Source organism: Carex rostrata, chromosome 23, assembly GCF_964058835.1.
Source record: "Carex rostrata chromosome 23, lpCarRost1.2, whole genome shotgun sequence".
Lineage (NCBI taxonomy): Eukaryota > Viridiplantae > Streptophyta > Magnoliopsida > Poales > Cyperaceae > Carex > Carex rostrata.
Genome location: NC_135940.1, coordinates 7,981,287 through 8,002,956, shown reverse-complemented (window position 1 = coordinate 8,002,956; position 21,670 = coordinate 7,981,287). Strand labels below are relative to the sequence as shown.

Below are 21,670 nucleotides of genomic sequence, written 5' to 3'. Positions count from 1 at the left end.
TCTTTATTTGTTTAATGTATAATCATACAAAAATAAGTCCTTAATTAAGAGAGGGAAAAAACAGCCACTAATTAATACACACACTGGCATTATTAATATAATAGTCTATAGATGATATCAGATAGAGAACCAGCCACTGTTGGTATGGGTACGTAATTGGCACAAGACTGTATCGGTTCCACACATATACTACCAAACATGCAAACACAACAATGTTCAACAACAATTATGCTTCCATTCTTTTGTACCATCCTGTTTAAGGTGGCATCAAGACAGAGAACTAGCCTATAGCTGTACCGGTACTATATAGCGCTGTTTAACAGAGAAGTTTTGGATTTATGCAGCACAAAAATAGCGCTGCATGAAATTGGAACTGCTTTGTTAAAAAATTTAAACGTTATTTCAAAGCACAAAAAAGATCATAAAGAAGATCCGTAGGAGCTTTTCAGCAAATCTGCAAAGAATATATTAACTTGTCAATCATTCTTTTAAATAAATGGCAGCAATCATGTCCCGCCCTCCATATACCAGCTTACTACCTGGAATATCATTTTCATCAAAAAAAAAAAAGAAAAAAAAAAAGAACTGGGATATCACTGGTAACCTGCTCTAAGGCAAGGACTTGTAGAAATCCATGTAGCAGGTGACACTGAAATTCTCCTTACCTTTTTTTTCTTTTAGTACATAGGTCCAAAAATGTTACAAATCCACATGCTTAATCTTTGGTTTTTAATTCGCACAAATCTTGATGCGGATCAGACAGTTCAGATCTAATAATAGACCGAATTTGATCTAGTAACTATTGGACCGTCCTCCACTATTGAACAAAGTACGACCTATATCTATATGGTTATGGTTGGAGAAAGAACCCAATATTGTCATTTTGGACTCTTTTTATCTCATTTGGAAAATATTGTCAAATTAAATTACCGAAGCCCAATACTTTTTTGACGTCAAGACAACTCGCTACACAAAATTATCTGTGAGAAATGTCACATTTAATAGAACACATATTATATTAATTATTAGTTTATCCCTACATGCCTGGGGAAAAGACAGAAAGATATTTTTTTGTCTCATTCGGAATTGCCTGCACGACAAGGGCATAGAATTGCATGATTGATCCGCTCAGTACAAGGATCTATCACAATTGCATCTCACCTTCTTTTAATTTGTCAGTGGTTCAAGTAGATATATCCATGCATGAAAAGTTGTACAGGATTAGCATTTTGCAAGTGATAAATTTGACTCATTTACTTGTCTATTATTTTACTCTTCCACCGTCAATTGAACATGACAGGAATAATGAAAAATTAAAACCTATTCCAAATTCTACTTTTCCTCAATTTTTCTCTATTTCAATAGTTAATTTGCCAAACGGATCCTTAGTGTTTTAGCATAGCGAGGTTAAAAACTGGAGAGCGATAAAGACACAAATTTATGAGGAAATTAATTGTATTTGTATTCCAACTTAAACTTTATAAAGTATGTTGACTTATTTATAATAAACAGATTCTCTAAAAACTCAAATATTGAGCCGTTGCACAGAGGCCCTCTATACTACGTGTAACACCGTAGCCAACTCCTTATATAAAACCAGCTGGCCACACAACATATCTATCATGAATCTCTTGCCTAATTTTTGGTGTGTTGCCCTTCGGAAAGGTATGCACCATTAAATTCTGTACAGAATTTGCCTGAATAGTCTGGTAAGTCATAGATAGATTTGGTTTATCAAACTTTAGTGTCTTGTCAAAAAGAAAATTATTCGGTGTGGTATTGGCCATCAATCTGAAATAGATGTACGTAGGTGATTAAACAATTAATTAATAATAGATATACCATTTCTAGAAAGCGGGAACATCACAAAAGTGTAGGCCTAATTACCATAAAAAGGTGGAAAGTAGTCCCCTTTGATGGTGGAATGCCTTTACAGGCTCTGCTACTTGTTTTTGAGTTTGATTTGGTTACATTCTGATCATGAAATACACATGTTAGTTCGTTAGTTCAGGTGGGAGTGAGAAGGCGATAGCCACTTCAAATTTGCAATGATTTGAAGTTACAACATATTCTGTCTAATGTTTGGTTCGGAGCCATTCAATATGCATCAAGATTCATGCGTACAGCTTTAAGATTTGTACATATCAAATGCACATGTACTTTTACACGGATCGAACGGCTCCGATCAGCATCAGACCAAAATTAGTTGAAGAAATGGGAATTAGTGATGGATGGGGATGGGGGAAAGCGTAAAGGATCGGTGCACGGGGTCTTAATTACCGCGTCTAGCCGTTGGTACTAATCCAGTGCTCATTGGACCATGTACACCCAAAGAACATGGCATGAGATTCCTTAAAATTGGTGGAAATGCTCACGCCATATACATGTGCATAAAAATTATTTGCAGGATGCATATTTTCTGAGGTGCTGCATCTAGTACAATGAGTTTCTAGACCAGTTAAAATAATTTTAAAATCTATTAAATTATAGAAAAATTGCTTTAAGATTCGTATCAGATTAAACAGGACGATGCACTCTGTTTTGCAGATCGAAGAGCAAGTTAAGGGAAAGAATTGTTGATTTATCCGTCTGTCTTTTCTCTTATATTGTATGAGTTTAGCAGTTATTTTAATTATTCCCTAGTAAAACGGTCAGTTTCTCAGTTGGTGTGCATTTGGTTTGGTTTTTTTCATTTATTTGAACTAGTATTGGCGTGCCTAGAAATCTGCAACACATGTCGAACCTGGCATGGAAGAATATCGATCGTAGATAAATGCATGTTGGCACAGTTTGAAAATATCAAAATATATAGTGAGGCAAGGAAGAATATATTTAATAATTGCATGTGGCTCATTGAGAAGAGAAACTTAATTAGTTATTGGAACAAATAACGAAGATAATTATTATTTAAGTTAGGTAAGAGTAGGTTTTAATTTTGTTTTGTCCAGCCGTTGACTGAGCTGTCTAGATCTGAAATCAACTTCAGTCTTCACTTCTTTCCGACTTAATTGACTAGGGATGTAAATTGTTCTGACTAATCACGCCGTAATATGTGTCACACACACTGATCGAACTAAAGAATTTAGACTGAGGGTTCAAACTTAAAATACATAATATGTAATAATAGGTGGGATTAAATTTAAGTTTTTACAAACACAAAGTGAAATTGTAATCAGTAAACTACAAGTACAAATTTAGTATTTTATGAAGGAGTTTAATCATAAAAAAAACTTTTAAAAAAAGGTAAAATTTTAATAAAATTCAATAAAATTTCAATATACATAAACAAAATTTTAAGTTACGGAAGTGGTGAAGCTAGCGCATTTATGATTGGCTAAAGTTATGCACCAGATCATGTGCTATGCCTATCATAATAAAGTTAAATTTTCATGTGTCGCGATCAAAATTATGAAGAATGGTCATGGCACTGCGAATGATCGTGACATATTAATCACACTGTGACTTGACAATGTGTTGTAATGTTTTGTCATATTTAGCTATTTTTTTCAAACTTTTAGTTATTTTAATGAAGGAAATTTTTTAAAAAAAGTCCAAAGTACAGAAAATAAATAATTATAAAATAAAGTAACAACGTTATACAAATTTATCTATAAAATAAATAAATTTATTGTTTAAAATTTGAATTGTTATTTGAATAAATAATTATATAAATTTTATGTTATTTTTATCACATTAATTGCACTTGGTCACGTTTATGTGCCATGTCATGTTAGGGGTGATTAATGAGCGAGCATGAGCGAGTTAAGGTATGCTTATGCTCAGCTCATTAATTAAATGAGCGAGTTGTTAATGAACAAGTTTAAACGAGTTACTAAATGAACGAGTTTTTAGTGAGCGAATTATGAGCGGCTCACGAGTTATGAGTACTAAAGTTTAACAAATTGTCATAATTCATTTAAATAAAATAGAATAAAAATTTAACAAAAATTAACAAAAATAGAATCAGCATATTACACTCTCCACAGTAGCATCAACAATCAACATACTACAGCGGCTATCGACTTTGTTTTGCCGACTTTACAAAAATATGAGAGATTTAATGAGGCAAGGCCGCAAGGATGATTTAATGTTGCATGACTTTAGTTCATTGATTTAATGCTACAGAAATTTAGTGCTGTAAAAATTTATTTGGAATTGAATGTGGCAGGGATTAGATGTGGCAAATTTTTAATGAGCGAGTTAATAAATGAGTGAGTTTAAGTGAGTTTTTAATAAGCGAGTTATAAGCGGCTCACGAGCTATGAGCAATTTACTCACCCCTAGTCATGTATGATGACCATCAGTTCGTATGTCATGTCATTTTTTTTCTCGGAGGATGATCATGACAATACAATACGCAAATCACATCATGTGACCAGCACGCGCCATGCAATGTTCGATCATCACATATCCCCAGTTGACTAGTTACACTGTTGGTCCCATTTTAAGAAGAAAATGGTACGGGTCTCTATCTTTAAAAACAACTAATCAAAGGCATTTTTTGGTAGCTTGGAAATGAGTTTGGGTACCAAAATTTGCTCCTCCGGATAATTTGTAGGCCCCACACATCATTGACTACGCGAACAATTTGATATGCCCGTGCGATAACAAGTCAAATGAGGTGACAAATCCACAGTCGGTACAATTGATACGACAATGATATTACGAGATAGTTTATCAGAAAAACGACACGAGAAAAGTGGTACATCGACCGTCATATTTGATACTAACAATAAATAATGTTTTACCTAGCATTGCTTCAATTATTGAAAAGCTAATTCAAAATTGCTTCCTCTATCCATCTCTCACTAATAAGCCCACGGGTGACAGATAAATATACAAACTCTCACTAATGTACAGGAATGAATACAGTAGCCGCATCTAGTGAAAGTTTTACAATATATCAGAAATATTACAGATTGTGAAGAACACCAAATTCAGTCATTTCTCATACTTCACGTAAATATTTTTCTCCTCAAAAGCAATCATTCGCCCCAAATAGTTTAAATATTATGAAAATTATTTCCTTTGTTCTCTGAGATGGTTCTACCGGCGGTATCGATACCGTTTGAAGTTGAAGTATAGATGAAGAATACCCCGTTCGAAGGTGCACTTGAAACCTTTCTTGTGAGAATATTCCCATTCTTTGTTTACAATTCTGAAAGCCTGCTCACCATGAAAAAAACAATTTGTAAAGAATCTTCACTGTATAAACAATGCTTTTAGTGGACTGGAAATAAATGTGAAAAGGCAAAATCTAAAGCAGTGATAATTGTCCTAAGGCCCTTTTCGAAATATCCTAAAAAGATAAGAAAATAAACATTTTTGGGTTCCTGTTCCAAATGACATCCCATTTTCTTAATATTAGAGTATAACACAATGTTTCTCATATACAAAGCTAACTTCTTATTGTTTGAGATATTTGAATTTTCCATTTTCAGTTACAATGGAAATAATGGATGTAATATCCATTGGAAAATTATTTGACAAAGTTGAACCCTGTTTTGCTAGTCACAATGTAAACTAAATCCAAGCTACATCGATTCAAATTCCCGTTGCCAATATCACAACAAACCATCTATATCCGATAAAATTGAGGGACCATTTAATCATTTTCCAAAAATTCCAAAAATGCAGGTTATTGGCAGTACAAATACAAAACATCATATCATGTGCCAATTGGAGTAAAATACTCGATGCTTTATAAGAAAATAAAGAAAAAAATTTAAAATAAGAGAACAAAAAAACATACAATATCCTCATAAGGAGGGCCCGCATGGAAGCGAATAAAGCAGGTCTCACCAGTGCTGCCATCCTTCTCGATAGTATAGGTGGGTGCCTTGGTCTTGTCAACAAGGTCAGGGTAGAATATGTTGAACTTGTACCCCTGCACAATCTTAGGAGGTGGGTTGTCGTGGTCATAGTGTGTCTGGTTGTACTTGTTCCACTCGTAACCTGTATGCACCCGATTGAAGTACTTGGGCTTTCTGGGGCGGTACTTGTCGTGCCACCAATACACCTGGAAATGCCAAATATATGTAAGGTTGAGTATACTTGTAATATTTTATCAGGTAATAAAAAGAGTAGGGTTCTTTTGTGATAAAGGACGAGCCTTGATGAAATCCTGAAGCCACAATTGTAGAGTATAACCAGTACAATCCCACTGAAGTGAAGCTATGGTCTATGACTCTATGCAGAGCACAGATTGGTTTGTACTACGGATCAATATTTTCATTTCCAAAGTCCATATAGTCGATCTGAACCGTTTAACATGATCTCCATATAAAAGTATACTTCCAAACTAAATTTATTATTTTTTAAGAATTTTTTTACTATCTTTTTAGATATGTAGAACATCACTACTTTTGAATGGACTAGAATTTTTAGATCAAGTGACTTTCTACCTTTCTACAAAAATAGTAAAATAATTCTAAAATGAGAAAAGATTTTAATCCAGTCTTTTGTCCACACTTTTTTCACAAATGTTTGGATAGGCTTCTTAACTGCTTTTAACCGTCAATCTTCCAATTTCAACCTATTTAAGAATCTTCCTCCGTATTCAATTCCAGATCTTCTTCTCTCTAACACACTGATTATCTATTCTTCTCTAAAATTCTAGCACCGTCACTACTTCAGTGTCAATTTCCTCACCAAAATCGATCATCATCGTCATATCAGTCAACGCTCCGGTCAGGCCGTCATTGTCAACGTCCTCCTCGACTGTTCAACATAATAAATCAATTCGTGTGTCTGCGTTCTCGCTGGTAATCAACATTGGATTCGAATCCATCATTTCGGTGTTGAGACCGACTCTAAGTCATCATGCTAATCAATCCAACGAAGGCAGAGGTGGCCATCTCCTCTCCCATGCCTAACGCATGCGGATCCTTGCTATGAATTTGGAGGAACTTTTGATATAGAATTAGTACGAATTGAAATAATTTATGGGTGGGATCTGAGTTGGACGCTTCATGTGCTGGAGATGATTTCAACTTGTGTGAAAAAAAAGCTGCTCACTGGCCATTGGCTCCTGACTTAATTAGATCCAGTCTTTTTGCATGGATTTGACTGATGTGAATTCAGATCCATCATTCAATGCAATAGCGGTAGAATATTAGAATGAGATCTGAGTCGTTAGTTTCAGTCTTAAGACAAATTTCACAATGAACCTTTATATTTTAAATAGGCTTCAATTGGTTTTGGTTTTGATGTACTCGGTCTATGAGTTTTTCTGATATTCACCTTGTTCTTTTCTAAATTTGATATTTGAATTCAAAATTACAATTTTCGTTTTCGTAATGTCATCAATTTGAATTTTCTTATTTAAGAATTTACATGATTCGATATTTTGTTTTACAGTATTTGATTTCACTTTCGATATTTTCATTGATTTGATATGTTCATTGATTCGATTTAAGAGCAGCGGTGAAATTTAAATTGAGTATCTTCATCATTTGCGATATTTTCATTGATTTGATATGTTATTTTTGTATGATATATTTGTTAATTTCATTGATTAGATATGTTATTTTACAGAATTGTTTTTGTCACCTACATAGAACTCATTAGTTAATTTTATTGGATATATGAAGTAAGAGTAAAGCTAATATACACTTAAGTGTACCAAGTGTACCGTACACTTAACCTTAAGGCCATCAGATTTCTTTAAAAGTCGTACTACCACGACTTTTAAAGAATCTACACGACTTTTAAAGAAATCTGACGGTCATAAAGTTAAGTGTACGGTACACTTAAGTGTACATTAGCTTTACTCATGAAGTAATTTTACGGGATACATCAGTTATTTTATTTGAATGATTTTGATCGTTTGATTTGGCAGATGGTTGAAATGGTTCTAAATATAATGCAATATGAGACTCCTGTCAAGGATAAATGATTTTTCATTAATTCTTATAGATGGTTGAAATGGTTTTTGCATGGATTTGATATGTTATTTCTGTTGAGCAATTTTGTATTATAATTTGTAATTGTTATATTTGTAGTTAAGATGTGTCAGTTTACAGTATTGAGCTATTGTTGTTTTTATTTTCTGTTTTTTTAATTTGAATGTTCTGGATGTTGTATACATGCAATTGATTTATAGTTTAGATATAGCAATTTTACAGTATTGATTTTTTGTAGATTGTATGTTTTGTTTTTATAGTTTAAATTGACAGTTTTATAGTTTTCAAATTTTGTATTTTTTACATCTTGTTATTATCGTTTTCATCTGCTTATTTTACATTATTGAAATTTTATAGTTTTTACGCTTTGTTTTTACAATTTAAGTTAACAATTTTACAGTATTGAAAATTGAAATTTTATAATTTTTACGTTTTGTTTTTACGGTTTAACTTGATTTTTTTTTTAAAGTATTGAAAATTGATATTTGTCAACATTATATTTTATCGTTTTCATCTGTGAATTTTGCATGACTGCAATTTTATATTTTGTACATTTTATTTTTATAGTTAAAGGTGTCAATTTTATAGTGTTCATTATTTTGATGATTTATTTGTGTGTTCATTAAATAAAGAAAAAAAATTAAACAAAAAATTATTCATAAAATTTAATTTTACCTTTTTAGCACTTTTTTTGTCGAAATAACTACTAATAACTAACACTAACTGCCAATAACTTCTTATAACTGCAATTTCCGAAAGTACAACAAGTCCCTCTGAAAGTACATTCTTTTTGTCTTGTTATGCAACTTGCAATCTGTTTGGGACCACTTGGAATACTAGCTGGATGTTTTTTGAATAACTGGCTTCTTTTATGTGATATATTATGTAAATACTAAATATACAGTATGTAAGAATAGTTTTACAGATTCGCACAAGTCAAATGTCAATTTTTCTGTGGACAAATGTCTATGGACAATTAGACGCTTCCTTCTAAAATATGTAAAATTTAATCTACAAGCACACTTTTATATGGAGAACATGTTGAACGGTTCAGATTGATTGTTTGTTCTTCGAAAATGGAGATATTGATCCATAGTACGGACCATTATGCGCTATGCATAGCCATAGCCTCACTCATCCCACTGTGTCCATTAATAGCTCTTAACAAATCTAAAGTACAAGGCAATATACAGTTGCAGATCTGATACTAACATTTTCTAATATCTTCGTTTTTCACTTCATTTTAGTTTCATTTTAAGAGCAGTGTACCTGTGAATCAAGGTGGACTTCAGCACCTGAGCCAAAGACAGCGTCACCTTCCTCCATCGCACCCATGGCTTTCATTGCCTTAAGCTCCAGATCATCAGGTGCAATTGCCTTTTTACCTGTCATTGCCTCCTTTATCCGCCTTTGATGCTCTGCTACAACTGCCTCTCGCTTCCTCTCCTGCAGAACAGCAATGGTTCAACAATATTTCAAGTTTTCTTTTTTCAATTTTTGTTTTTCTGCCATTTCTTAGTATGCACTAGCCTAATTCACCAAGTCAAGCAATTAAAGTAAATTTTAACATAAAAGGCCCCAAAAATATAAATCCTCATAAATTAGGAACTGAGAAAGAGTACAAAATAGTGTACCAATTCAGCCATATCTTCCTCAGGATCAATTGCTTCTTCATCTCCACTCCCATGCATCAGCACAGGTGAGAAAGACCCTGATTCCTCTTCATCAGTTTGTTCTCTTTCTTCAACAATAGGTTCAAGAGAGTGTTCTCTTGCATCTGTATAAAGTATAAAATAAGTTAGGAGGTTACCGGGCAAGAAGCTACAAAATCTCATAACTGTGGGGAAAAGATAGATAAAAGAGCAATAATATTATGTATGAATTCCATGTGATTCCAATTTTGGTCAATTAAGTATAAATGTGCCAAATTATGAACAAAAATTTAGTAATTTCTTGTATCTGATTTCTCTGACGGCATTGACTGAAATGAGAATAAAAGGGCATGCTTTCTTTTTCATATATTTTTTTTCTAATGTTAAAATTAAACAAAATTGCACAATGGTGACCAAAATATTTGTAATTCCCATTAGTAACGGTAAAACTTAACAGAAATGAAGATGGTAATTTTGCCAAAGGTTGATGTATTTTATAAACATGTAACTTGACTAAGTTAACAAAGAAGATAAAAGATACCCTCTATATCATGAGCCATATCCTCCTCATCAGGCTCAATTTCCTTAATAGGTAATGGGCCTTCTTTTTCTACTACTGTCCCTTGCTCTAAATGTTGGAGATACTTCCGCAATAGAGATGCATGAATTTCTCTGAGGCGTGCCTGATATAATGAATTTCCACATTAATGGTTTCTAAAAGATATCAGGATAAATATGAGAAGCTATTTATTAAATAAAATCCAAAAGACTAGACAACTAGACCTGACTTGGCCATGCTAACTTTTGCAGCCTCAATTCAGTTTTTACCACTCAAGACTAGAACATCCTTCGTCGAAAATAATAAAATGTTGCATGTTAACTTCGGACGTAATATTATAAAAGCGAGGAACCATTTTGTAGCAAGTAAATGCATAATCTTTAACAATTTCATTTGAAAAAAGTGGCAGATTTGTACAAGATAAGCTAGCAAGCGATCTGTGTACATCAACAGTTATATACTTGAGTTCATTTTGTACAAGATCACCTGATCAAAAAATGAAAGAATTGCAATCGACAAATCTCTGTTCATCTATCAGCCACTTGACTTTGTACAAAAACTAAGAAAATATCATATAGTTTTATTTGTACGCATTGCATGTGAAGAAAAATTGAGATCAATGGTGCACAATTCCACCTAAATTTTTATTTTTTAAATGTTAATGTAAATTTTTACTACTGGCACCAAAAAGCAGTAGCAGTGGTACCCTCCTCATTGCCTGAATAGGTCAGCAGATAATACCTTTGCCCTATAGATGTGGAGCCTCTTCAGAACAGCTTCCCAGTACTCGACTACCTTGGCATTTCCAGAGCGCATCTGGGACTCGATCTGGTGTTGCATCTTCTCAAGCTCAACTGACGACTTACCTTCTAGAAGCTCCCTAACATCTGACTCAATAGTCGAATGGAGGCCTCTCTCCTCTGCCACGACCTCAGGGGGTGGTTCCTCACCACGAACCCTGGCCCGGTCAAGGGCATCTCTTTTTTGCGCCTCCAGTAGCTCCCAGTCACAGATCACTATCAGTGCCTAGAAATTATTATGTTATCTGTTAGGAGTAAAAAGAAACTAACACCACCTCACCTGTCAACTAGTGATTTCTAAGCAACCTGCTACACCATAAATAACTTTTGGCATGTCTAAATCCGCTAATGTAGTTTTAATCTAAAAGAATTGCAACAATATAAATAAATACATAGAATTACAGTCTTCAGATTTAAGCACGATAAAGTCAAGATATGCTTGGAATTCTTTGCACAAGCTTCATAAAAGCTTTTGAAAAAACTCTAATAAACAATGTATTTTCAAAATAAATAAAAATGATACGAATGATCAAAACAAGGAAAACCATGAGTAGACAGCCTTTGCAATTGAATTAAACAATGGTTCCAGATCTCTGCAATTAAGCTGAAGTGAGGGAACAAAAGAGACACCATAAGAAATGAGTACCAACTACCAAGTAGTATAACTAGAATTGGTAGCCAATAAGTCTTCCACCAAAATAATATAATCATTGCAATATAAACACTCGATTTATGGGCCAATAACCTATGACTGATAATAAACACTCGACTAGTGGGCTAATAATAATCATGAGAAATCAACTTCAGGATGGATACAAAAATTGTCAATGAAAATTACCTCCCAGTATTCAACATTAATGGGGCTATCCGTGTCAAGATCCAGATGCATCTTGATGTCCTCCCGTAATTCTTCCATTTCTTTCACCGTCAATCCCTAATTTGTTCAAGAATAAACTCAATCAGCATCACATTTAAATGATTTAAAATTAGAAAAAAAAATAAAAAATTCAGAGTAATGCATAGCCAAAATTATAAAGTATAGGTAGTACTAAATTCCTATATTTCGATGTGCCAGTGAAGCCAGGTATAGTTGAAGTACCAGTACTATACTATACTAAAAGAAAAAGCTAATATCAGCATGTTTGGTTGTTTTTTCATTAACATCTTTTGTACTAACTTCAAATAATTTAGATATTGACCATCTCCATTTTAGAGTTGAAAGGAAATAATAATAAAATGAGTAAAAGTGCCAAAACAAAGGAAAAGAAAGATGAATATAACACATCATCACACCTTGAACACTGTGTAAGGTTCATCCAACTCAATGTCAAATTCCTCAGCAAAATTGAGATTCTTCAAAAGAACATCAATTGGTTTTGTGCGACCTTCTTGCAACCTGATCTTGGACCTAACTTTGCTTTGATCAAAATGAAACTGCATTCCAACATAAAGAAATTCAATAAGAAAAACATGACTGCATATTTTAGGAAGAAACTTACATCACTAACAAATATCAGAATATCACAAACATTAATATCATACTTCTCCCATTTTCATCAAAAATTCAAAACACTCAATTTACCCTCTCTTGGTCCTCATTTACATAGAGATAAAGTTAATCAGGAAGGAGAGGTATAAGGGCATAAGCTAGGGTGAACCTTCAAAAAAAATAAGCTAGGGTGATATATAGTGCACACATTTTATTCTTCACATGTATGCATGGAATCTCTAAATTTTGCAGGATTATGCACACAGATAACATCGTACTTTCCCCATAATAGATGAAACAATGAGACAAATAAAATAAGAAACCTCTTCCTCTTTCTTCTCCCAATCTTGATACTCAGCTTTAGCTCGCTCTCTTGCTAACATTGCCTGTCAGTTAAAAGTATTTGTTAATAAGAATTGGAATATAATATTTTTTAAACTGAAATCAGTTTGGTGCGGTACCAGTTAAAAAAATGTTATGGACTTATCATTAATTTTGTTAAATTGAAATATCGATGTGGTAAACCATAATGTTACAACAATAAGACAACTAAAATTGTGAACCTACCAATTCTTCTTCACGCTGAGCCCTTTCAATAGCCCTCTCTTCTCTCCTTTTCTTAACTTTCTCAATTTCAGCCTGACCATAAACAAAATACAAAAGAAGACATGTGAGTTGGTAGAGTATGCAAATTTCTGGGTAAAGGATTCAATAGCAAGGACAAAGCATTTGTCTACATCTGTACCTAAAGAAACCCAAAACTAATCCTACTTTGCTGCAAAGGATATATTGTAAACCGAGAGAGCATTTGTCAAGAGTTGTACCTAAGGGAACCCAAAACTATTCTCATTTTACTGTAATAGCACCAATTGCAGGCTATGAACCCAGCTCCTAAGGCAAATCCCTTATATAACCCATACTAGACAAAAAAAAAAAATCAATGCCATATATTTGCTGTTACCCCTTCACAACAAAAACATGGATTTGAAGCACTTATTTTTTACAGTAAATTACGCAAATAACAGTAAAGCACTTATTTGTTGTTCCCCCTTTATCACCTTTGTTCCATTTTGGTCCAGAATTTCAAATTTAGAGCACAAACTTCGCAATAATACCAAATTGGCCCCATAGTTACCTTGCTATACTAAGTCAGCTCCGCTTGATTTTCAATGCCAGAATCATATTATGAAAGGGATACATTATGGCAGGTAATAAGGTTTCCATTGTGATTTATATCATTACAACCATCATTATAATGACTTAAAAACCTAAACATGGCAATAACAATGCAGGCATGATGGCTAATGAGTAATGTTGATGTCTTGTTTAACCAGAGATAGCATTCCACATTATCAGTCTAACGTCAATGCTGATCTAGACTTCCATGCAACTTTAGGATGAAGATAACAATACAACAGTTTGACACAAATTGAGATGTTTTGGGACCAATAATATCAACTACAAACAATCAGGACCAAAACAGGATAATTTGATACTTTCAAGAACCATTCGTGTAGTCCATGTTAATCTTATATAACCAAAATATTTATTTTCTTAAAAAAAAAAAAAAGTTCATACCATTCTTTCTTTTTGTCTCTTTCTTTCGGCTTTGACAGAAATCTCAGGATCATTGCCTTGAATAACTTCCCGTTCAATCTTCTTTCTCCATACAAAACTGAAATCAATTGAAGATGATATTATGAGATTTATATAATTAGACAATCAAAATTTCATGTGTGAAAGTTAATGCAAAATCACAAAATTACAAACGAGGTTAAGAGCACTAATTTCAGAACAATGTGAACCAACAGTAATGATTACTCCAAGAAATCAAATATCAGATTCAATGATTTTACAATTCAACCGGTTAGAGATGTAACTGATGCAATTACAGATATCAGAGGACGATCCCCTTTCATTCAGTACACTCTCTCTCTCTCTCTCTCTCTCTCTCGGAATTTCCAAATAGAACACTATATCAAGCAAAATGATGCTATTTAAGAGCACGGTTTATCAGCAGCATACGTTCCTGGATAAAGCTGAAATGAGCAGCACAGAAATAAATCAAACCTGATAATCTGGTAAAGCTCCAGATTCCTACTAGCACAATTATGCACCTGCCAGAATCTGAGTCCCACAGATCTAATTCCTTTTCCATCCTTTTATTTTTCTTTCTTAGTGTTGTGAATTTATCAGAAGGGCCTTAATGGTGATGCTATTTGAACTCAATTTATGCTACAAATCAGCATATGGTCCAGAATGGTAGCGCCGGTCTATAGAATAGTGTCTTTTAGGACCATATCAGTGAGGTTATTTATTCTCATACATAAGCTAATATTTAACCCTTAAGTCACAATTCCACAAAAGAATGATAAATCAGCTATACAACTTTTATCTCTTCCACATTTACTTATCCAACATTAAGTCAGTCATTAAAAATAGGAACTTAGTTAGTTTAAAAAAAACTGATTCTGCTTTTATCAGAATACAGCACGTATTTGATACCTCTCAGTAAGATTGGGATCTCCAAATGGATTTGACTCATTGCAGTAACCAGAAACTGAACTTGATTTGAGCTTCTTTGCCACCTTCAAGGCCTATCATATAAAAACAATAGAGAGATCAAACTTCAAAAACTCAACGTAGCAAGCATGGCAGATTGTAACTGATCAAAGTATTTGCATAGGGATAAAATGAGGTTTTCCATGCATGTTATGGCGCTGGTACTACTTGTGAAATGGTAATGGCTGACTACTGGTATGTATTTTTCTTGGTTTTGCATGGTCTGTATTAAGTTTACTTGAAAAGCAAATCTCAGTCAATAAAGCTTAAATCAGAAAACATCATGTGATAGAGAAATAATGGTGCATAAAATACAGCTTAATTTCACATTTGAACCTTACATGTGCATTAGTTGAAACAGGACTATTTGAATCTCAAATTGAAAAGGAAAATCACATAATATGGAACCAGAAACATGTACCAGTATTGGCTTTTGTGAAAAACCCTGCTGGTATATACTAGCAAACTTACAACCGTTGGTTGGACTATAGTACAAGTAGCAACACAAAGACCCATACAGAAGGCATAAAATCAAATTAATTCTAACTTTAACTCTCTTTATTGTAACCAATGCTCGTCAAATCTTTTCACCTGTACCTATACCTTTTTTTCATATATAACAAGGCCTAAGCCCCTGTACCTATGCTTTGCGAAAACTTCTTTAATTACATCAGTCTAACTATCAAAATAACAAACCACCAAGATTAATTCAAATAAAACCCAATATACTTTGTAATAGGTCCTGTGTCGGAGCAGGGAGAAAGAACTCAAGCTTCAACAAAACTTGCTTTGCTCTTGTTATAAACTTATAATGCTCCCAATATTGGCTAACTAATGGCATAACTGAAGCGAAATAGAGACATTTTACAAAGTATCAGTAGAAACTGTCCAAAAAATAACAAGAACTACCTCCTTCTGAGCTCTCTTAGCCTTGTATTCTAATATCTCCTCCTCAGTAATATCTCTGTCCTTTCTGCCTTTGCTTCGTTTATCCGATCCCGAATCTGACGACTCTCCACCCGACCTCTCGCTCGCGCTCTCACTATCATCCCTCCTGCTTCGCCGTTTCCGTGACCCACTCCGGTCACGGTGGCCTTTGCTCCGGCGGCTTCTTCTCCGGCGCCTTGCGGAGTCGGAATCGGAGTTGGAATCGGTTTGCGGTGATTCGTCCAAAGAAGAGGTAGGGGAAGGGGTTCGTCGCCTTTTCTTCCTAGAAGAGCTCTCCTTGTGTCTTCCCATGGTAGCTCTTGCTCCCAGAGGAACCCTCAACAAAGCAAACACTGCGCGGTTTTAATTATTTATTAATCGGGTTATTTTGGGACCTTATTCCAGTCGGATCTATCGAATTACAATTTACAAAATGGATCCGGTTTAGCCGTTTAGATGAGATTTTAGTATTTTTTACGAATGATTTAAATACGAAACCATTAAGATTTTTAGTTGTGAGAGGAAAGTTAATAAGAATTAAATAGTTTACTCAATCTTGATTTATGAGAAATGTTGTGGTTCTCTGAGTTATTATATCCGAACATATTCTCAACTAGTTTAACATTTTGTCTAATTTTTATTTTCATTGCTCATATTCAAACTTTTAAAGTTTTATTTATAACATTTTAGGATCATGGTAATTGTCCCCGTATCTCCATCCCTCATTTATTTTCCCACTTGACTTTCATAACTGTCTTGGAACCACAAAAGTTCTAGCAATTATTTTTTTTTTCTAAAGTATTAATCTCCATGCACAAGAGTATTTATGCCTAAGAATAGAAGTATTTATACTTATAAAGTGAATAATTTTTACATAAATAATTGTCTCTTCAACCAAATCTCAAATTACATGGGGGTCATACAAGTTTTTAGAGGTTTTTTTTTCCTCATTCAATTCCGTCCACATTTCTGATGATCTATGAGGAATTTTACGAATCTAAAACCACGAATGTCTTCTACGTAATTTTCTATTTCCAATGAGATCCATGATGACATACTTTCGGACTGGTCGGCACACAAGTATTTATACTTCGTCGTGCAAGTATTTATACCTATACTTGAAAGTATTTTTTACATATGACACTGACTGGCATATGAAAGTATTAATATCAAGTATTACAAGTATTTATACATATACACTAGAGTGTTTATACCTATGTAAAAAAATATTTGAATAATCATCTCGTATACGTTTATACTTTATCGTGATAAATATTTTTTTGTATGTATAAATAATTAGTGGGGACCATAGTATAACCTCTAATTTTAGAAGTGGTTAAATAATTAGTGGGGACCATAGTACAACCTTTAAATAATTATCACGTTTTCTTATTTAACGTAGACCCTCTAATTTTAAAAGTGTTTAAATACTTAGTGGAGACCACAATACAACCGTCTCAAATTATAGCTGTGGGGATAGAGGGGAGATAGAAGTGCGGGAATGAATATAATTATTCAACATTTTAAAATACTATTTGCAATCATTTAAACCTCTATCTGTAAACAACTAAATTTTAAATCTGTGTATTTGGAACTCCTAACTATTTTTGTTTTCAAGCAAAAAAAATATATATATATTTTTACTCACTATTTTTTAATTTTTCTCTGATCATTCTCGTACATTTTTCCGACAATCCGTGATGAATTTTATAAATCTAAAAATATGAGTATTTTATACTCGATTTTCTCTTTCAAATGAGATTCATGAAGAAATACTATTAAGTTATTTTGAAATCATTTTTTTAAGTAAATCCCACAAGTACTTTAAATTTTTCAACTTTTAAACTTCAGTATACAACTATTTAAACCTCTGATGTCTATTGGTCCCAAAGGCACCTAGAGGCTGCTGATTTTACTGTTTTGTTAAGCCACCGTTGGATCAACAATTTTCAAAGTGGCTTAATAAATAGTAAAAAAATTCAGAAAAATTTAAAATTTGGTCTCCAAGCACATATTAATATGGAGAACAAGATGAATGGTTCGGATCGACATTTTGGTTTCTGAAATTTCAAATTTGGACCGTATGCATATCGGGCCATATGCATACGAATACACATTAGTCACTCTCTCTCTCTATATATAATATATATAAATAAACACCTCCTAATAGTTAATGAGTAATTAAATGAAACACTATTTATTGATTGGTCAAGTTTCTTTTTAATACGGCTTAGAAAACGTTTGATTAGAGTAAATTAAATAAGTAGAAGGCATAGCAACCACTATAAATGAATTATACATGCAAAAAAAAAAATTAAAATGAACTAAATTTAATTCTACCGTGATGACGGTGGGTAAAGCGTGACCACGGTTCATATAAAACATAAATTACAGAATAAGATTTCAAAACTTCTTATTTAACATGATAACGGTGATTGTACCGTGCTAACGATAAAAATAATATCACAATGCTAAAATTAGCAAGTAGCGTGATAACCACGCTTCATTAGACAGAGACTTACCGTTATGGTACCATGACCACGGCAGACAACCGTTGAAGGCAAAATCTTCGCATTAAATGCATTTAATGCACAGGCATTACAGCATTTTAAGGGACCGTCACGGTCCCTGGACCGTGATAACGGTCGAGCGGACGGACGCGATTCGACCATTTGGATCAACAATTTTGTAAAATACTTAATAAATAGTAAAAAAATTCAGAAAAATATAAAATTTGGTCTCCAAGCACATATTAATATGGAGAACAAGATGAACGGTTCAGATCGACCATTTGGATTTTGAAAAATCAAATTTGGACTGTAAGCACTTCGGTCCATATGCAACCGAATGCATATTAGCCACTCTCTCTCTCTCTCTCTCTCTCTCTCTATATATATATATCTCACTTAATAATCTTAATCTCAATTTTATGACTACTAAAAAGGCAAATAATTCAAATTTGGTTCACTATTTATTGTGATTAAAGTTTAGTTGATCATCTAATATAATTCCAAAATTAAAAGATTACAATAATATAAAATGATCAACTTAGAGTTCCTTCGAATCATAATAAACACTCATAAATTAAAATATATTATTACATGATTAGATTATAATTCTAATTTCCATAAAAAGATTACAATAATATAAAATGATCAACTTAGAGTTCCTTCGAATCATAATAAACACTCATAAATTAAAATATCTTATTACATGATTAGATTATAATTCTAATTTCCATAAAAAGATTACAATAATATAAAGAGTAAAGATGTTGTCCCCCTTGAATCTGTCCCCTATCTGTCCCCCTAACAACTTTCTTTTTTTGTTCTCTCACGTGGTCAAAACCCACCCTCTTCAATCTTCAATCTTCTCACGTGACGAGGAGAGCGTGGTGCACCGTCGAGATCCGGCGAGGAGAGCGTGGTGCACCGTCAAGATCCGGCGAGGAGAGCGTGGTGCACCGTCGAGATCTGACGAGGAGAGCATGGTGCACCGTCAAGATTCGGCGGAGAGAGCGTGGTGCACCATTGGAGGGGGTCCATGCTAGCCAGCGAAGGTTGTCACAATGCAACATATGAATACTTCATTAGTTAGATATGAATACTTCAGTTGTTAGATATGCGTACTTCATGTTACATATGAATACTTCTTGGAAGAGGTGGGATGAGAGAGATGAATCTGACTTTGAATTTTGAATTGTATAAATTATTTCGAACATGTATGAATACTTCGTAATCGTCAGTATGAATAATTATTTAGTTAGATATGAATACTTCATTGTTTTAGATATGCATACTAGTCTGTTGAGAATATTTCTTGGTCCCAATCTGAGCAGGTGTGAATATTATTAGTGTCAGATGTGAATATTGTTAGTGTCATGTGTGAATACTTTATTAGTTAGATATGAATAGTTATATATATGAATATTTCATTTGTTATATATTGAGTACTTCATTAGTTAGATATGAATACTTCATTTGTTAGATATGCATACTTCATGTTAGATATGAATACTTCTTGGAAGAGGTGGGTGAGAGAGATGAATTTGACAATGAATTTTGAATTGTATAAATTATTTTGAACATATATGAATTCTTCGTAATCGTCAGTATGAATACTTCTTGGAAGAGGTGGGGTGAGAGATGAATCTGACTTTGAATTTGAATTGTATAAATTATTTCAAACATCTATGAATACTTCATAATCGTCAGTATGAATACTTCATTTGTTTAGATATGAATACTTCTTTATTTAGATATGAATAATATATAGTTTCGCTGTAGTGGTCCCCAATCTTGGCAAATGTCGCTTTCAGACGATTGCGGTCCCCAATCCAGGCTGTCACAAGACGTCAACGGTCTCCCTGGTTGTTACTGGTCCCCTCCAGCTTGTGTTTACATATGACAAATGTTTATGATAATAAGTATGAATACTATAAATTCGTAGGTATGAATACTATATGTTTTGACTATTAATAAAATAGCATTAATCTTGCTCTTTGGTGGTAGTTAGCACGTTTTAACTATTTTTTTTGTCTTTTAGTGCGGGGGACAGATAGGGGACTGAAATAGGGGGATTGTTAGTCGATCCCTAATATAAAATGATCAACTTAGAGTTCCTTCGAATCATAATAAACACTCATAAATTAAAATATCTTATTACATGATTAGATTATAATTCTAATTTCCATATTCCGCCTATTTTAGAGGCATCGACAATTGATCATTTATTAAAATTCAACATTTTACCGATTAGAAGAATCATTATAATGATCAATTAGAATTCTTCAATTTCAATATCTTGCCTAAAATTAGAGGCATATACACTTGATCAACATTTAACCTCAATATTCTCTTAGTTTAGAAGATTTGATTGATCAAGTTAGGTCAAATTTAACTTCAACAATTCTTGTGACAAAAAAGGAGTCAAAAGTTACATATATTGCACTATGAAATATAAAAAAAATCATTTTTAGTGCAAATTTTAATGCTTAAATTTCAATATTTTATTTATATTTTTATTGTTGGACCTTAATTTACAATTTTACCAAATTAAGGGGGAGTGCATGAATTGAGGGGGAGCCCTCTCTTTGTTTTGAGCATAATTGTGTTTTATTTTCTACCCTTTTGACCATTTCCAAAAAGGAGGAGAGATATTACAAGTTCATGCTATATTGGTATTCCATGACATATGACACATACACAAAAACAAGGGAAAACAAAAACTTCAAAAGTTCAAATTTTCCGTACTTTGTGGGAATAACCAATTTATGCACTCACTTGATATGCATGTTTTGCAAATTGTCAAAAGGGGGAGATTGTTGACTTTTGGGAGCTCTCGACTTATCTGTTTGATTAGATTTGCAAAATATACATAATTGCATTTTACAATTTTTCTCTTGAGCATCTGTGTAGGTTCATGACAAGTGAAGTACTAGTAATTACACATCAAGGATGAATTAATACACTGTAATACAACATCATGGATGTTGTCATGAAGGCACAAGACACTGGATAGCTAAAGCATTAACTCAAGATTAAGGATAACGTATATGTAAGATTGGTAAAATAAGCTTGCGATTGACCTAAGTGAGGCCTACCGTTGTCACGGTCTAGTGACCGTGATAACGGAATAAATAAATCCTGTACAAATCCCATGACGCTTAAAATAGTTTTAGCGTCACCGAACGCTAACTCTTCCAGATGATTTCCGTGGTGGGAACCATTGTCACGGTCATCTACCGTGATCAACAGTGACCGCTGTTACACTCCAAA

The 21,670-nt window shown here is 33.4% G+C and overlaps 1 protein-coding gene across 1 annotated transcript; it reads right to left on the bottom strand.

Annotated features, from left to right (window-relative positions):
* Positions 1-4,673: 4,673 nt before the first annotated feature.
* LOC144574901 (cactus-binding carboxy-terminal, cactin) lies at positions 4,674-16,284 on the bottom strand. Its single transcript, XM_078324992.1, has 13 exons — positions 15,876-16,284; positions 14,910-15,001; positions 13,983-14,079; positions 12,972-13,043; positions 12,728-12,790; positions 12,209-12,349; positions 11,754-11,849; positions 10,857-11,141; positions 10,098-10,239; positions 9,539-9,681; positions 9,174-9,350; positions 5,753-6,019; positions 4,674-5,166 (listed from the first exon to the last, which is right to left on the bottom strand). Exons 1-13 carry the CDS (start codon positions 16,203-16,205, stop codon positions 5,047-5,049), a joined length of 2,025 nt encoding a protein of 674 aa, XP_078181118.1. The 5' UTR covers positions 16,206-16,284; the 3' UTR covers positions 4,674-5,046.
* Positions 16,285-21,670: the final 5,386 nt, after the last annotated feature.